This window comes from Rhinoderma darwinii, chromosome 9 (assembly GCF_050947455.1).
Source record: "Rhinoderma darwinii isolate aRhiDar2 chromosome 9, aRhiDar2.hap1, whole genome shotgun sequence".
NCBI classification, from domain to species: domain Eukaryota; kingdom Metazoa; phylum Chordata; class Amphibia; order Anura; family Rhinodermatidae; genus Rhinoderma; species Rhinoderma darwinii.
The window spans coordinates 104,686,058-104,689,000 of record NC_134695.1 but is presented as its reverse complement, the minus strand read 5'-3'; the positions used below and the strand labels follow the sequence as shown (position 1 = coordinate 104,689,000).

Genomic DNA, 2,943 nt, shown 5'->3' with positions numbered 1-2,943 from the left:
AGAAAAAGAGAGATGATAAGGGGAAAAATAACAGCTTGAAGATCAATGAAAAGAGAGAAGATTGTAGATCTGAGAAGTCAAGCAGTAACAGCAGCTCTCTAGAACTGGAGACACCAGAGGAGCTCAGAAGGTCTACCAAAACATCTCAAAGCAGCATTTGCCATGGCAGGAAATCCACCAAAAGTGACATCTGTGTAAAGGAACCTGACCAGTCTGGCGAGGAAGCATCTGCTACAGTACCCCTATCATTGAAATGCTTTACTTTCCACGGTACACTGGGAGAAGGAGGCTTTGGTAAAGTTTACTTGGCAAGAGATATCATCCGCAAAGAATTCATTGCCCTTAAAGTGTCAGATAAACGGGACTTCACTGAGGTTGGGTACAGTTTCGTAGAGCGCCATGTCTTAAGACTATCCCATGAAAGTCCTTACTTGATTCATGGCCTGGCTGCCTTCCACACCGACAACTTTATCTATTACGTGATGGAATTGGCCACTAGAGGGGACCTGCATGCTTTCATACTAAAGAACTTTCCTCTTGATACTGCCATAATACAATTCATCTCAGCAGAAGTGGTCTGTGGCACAGAGTTCCTGCATAACAAAGGCATTCTACACCGGGACCTGAAGATGGAAAACATCCTTCTGACCACAGACGGCCATGTCAAAATAACTGACTTTGGCCTTGCTGTAACAGGCGTGTTTAAGAAGACCACAGAAACATGTAAAGGTACACCTGGATACGCAGCCCCAGAAATGGTGAAAGACCAGGCACATGGACGAGGGGTAGATTTTTTTGCAATTGGTGTTATTCTTTATCAATTGTTTACAGGAGAGACAGCTTTTCCTGGAAAACATCCCAGAGAAATTGAGCGCTCTGTCCTCTACCATGCTCCACCCTACCCAAAGTATCTAACTCCTGACACAGTAAACATCTTAGAAGGGCTGCTGTGTAAAGATCAGTTTCAGCGGCTGGGAGTAAAAGGAGACTTCAAGAAACATCCATTTTTCTCAAGTATTAATTGGGAAAATGTGGATGCCAGGAGAATGGCACCACCAGCGAGCCTGATGGCAGTTTCTGTTGACCTGAATTTTAACCAAACTCTGGAATATACTGAAATGCCAAATAGAATAAGAACCAAAGACCAGAAGATCTTCAATAATTTCAGCTTTGTGTGCCCAGAGTGGTCAAAGCACTATCATCCTGTCATCACTCAGACCAGAACTAGGATGGCCAAACCATTTACCAAGCGGTCATTCAGGAAGAACAAAAAGTAACTGGTCAATGGAAAAAGCTAGTGGATGGCCAGATCAAACCAGCAGAACTAAATCTCCATCTACAAATTCCTACTACATTCCATAACCTACCTGATACCATGAAATAGCTCCTGTAATAGGCAGCACTGCCACCACTAACACCAGTGGATTAGGCAATGCCTACAAAACTCCATGAAGCCATCTGTCAATATCCTCGTCCTATAGATCCAACCTGTGCATCTACTCAGTAGACTCGGCGAGCTTGCATCTTGCAGAACCCACCAACCATTCTATTTAGACACTGTAAGTATAACACCAGTGAAGTCCATATTGTTATCATTGCTCTGTAATACACTCTATAAATGGTATAACTATTATATAAGGGCATTGATATAGAGTTTCTAGTCCTTTTATAACTCTTATAATTCACAAGAAACGAAAAATTAGTCTCTGAGCAAAATCATTTGTGTAATATTAAAATGTGGTTCTTATCAAAAAAACCTGCATGACTAAGTCGAATGAAGGTTCCACCAAAGTTGCCTGTGCGAATTTCACATGTGTGATCATAGTCATTGTGTAGCTCGAAAACTAATAACCACTTCCATCCAATGACATAACAGACAGAATATGAAATAATTGGTTAATGGAGATTAGCTTTACTATGCCACAAAGATACTATGACTATCCTTGAGTAACTAGTACTGGTCATCTATAATACTTGAAAAGCCCTCAGTTATACAATTTATATGTGAAGAGCTGACTGTCCCTGTGAGGCTTCGTTCACATATGCGCTAGGGCTCCGTTCTGACGTTCCATCTGAGCTTTCTGAATCAATAGCGTAGTCGAATACGCTATTGATTCCATCCAAATGACGGAACCCTTGCACAACGCAAACAAACGGAAACCATTGGCACCGGATCCGTCACCATTGAAATCAATGGTGATGGAAACAGAAACCTAAGGTTTCCATTTGTGTCTGTCAGGGCTCCGTTCCGACGGATAGCTCAGACAGAACATCGGAACGGATCCCTAGCGCAGATGTGAACGAAGCCTAAAGATTACAGGATGTGGAATGTGTTTATTCTGTGAGATACTGATCTGCACATATTATATATGTCTTCTTACAGCAACCACCGGATGAGACAACTCTTTGAAGAGGAATTTCATCTTTACCGGACTGTGACAAACTTACCAAGCTTCCACCACTGAACATCCAAGTAGATTTGAGCACCAACGATCCAGGGATATATTCCGATCGCCATATTTGGGATCAGGAAGGAATTTTTTCCCCTTATACAAGGACAAGCCAACAAGTAGTCCTCAGAGGTTATTTTTCGCCTTCCTCTGGATCACTATAGCAAGTAATTAAGAGGTTGAAATTGAAGGACTTCTTTCAACCATACTTGCTATGTAACCAACTGGACAACTCATCTACCAATGTGGTGGCAAAGACAAACAGAAGGAAGCTGCTGAGATAGAAAGCAGCTCCTTCTCCTACCGATAATGGTCAGACAGTAGGATGCTGAAGAAACAGAAAACACCTCCTACTGACCATAGACACATAGAAGGACGCTGCTGAGACAGAAAGCAGCTCCTTCTCCTACCGACAATGGTCACCACGGAAGAAAGCTGTGTTGACAAAAAACAGCTCCTTTTCCAATCGACCATAGACACACAGAAGGAAGCT

General features: G+C 42.4%; 1 protein-coding gene across 1 annotated transcript; it reads left to right on the top strand.

Annotated features, from left to right (window-relative positions):
- Window positions 1-426: 426 nt before the first annotated feature.
- On the top strand, window positions 427-2,576 carry LOC142660539 (protein kinase C delta type-like). Its single transcript, XM_075837155.1, has 2 exons — window positions 427-1,559; window positions 2,384-2,576. Exon 1 carries the CDS (start codon window positions 483-485, stop codon window positions 1,275-1,277), a length of 795 nt encoding a protein of 264 aa, XP_075693270.1. The 5' UTR covers window positions 427-482; the 3' UTR covers window positions 1,278-1,559; window positions 2,384-2,576.
- The last annotated feature ends 367 nt before the right edge of the window (window positions 2,577-2,943 follow it).

Bases quoted from the DNA above. Each gene is read 5' to 3' on its own strand.
- LOC142660539 (XM_075837155.1), top strand. From the start codon at position 483: ATGGAATTGGCCACTAGAGGGGACCTGCATGCTTTCATACTAAAGAAC.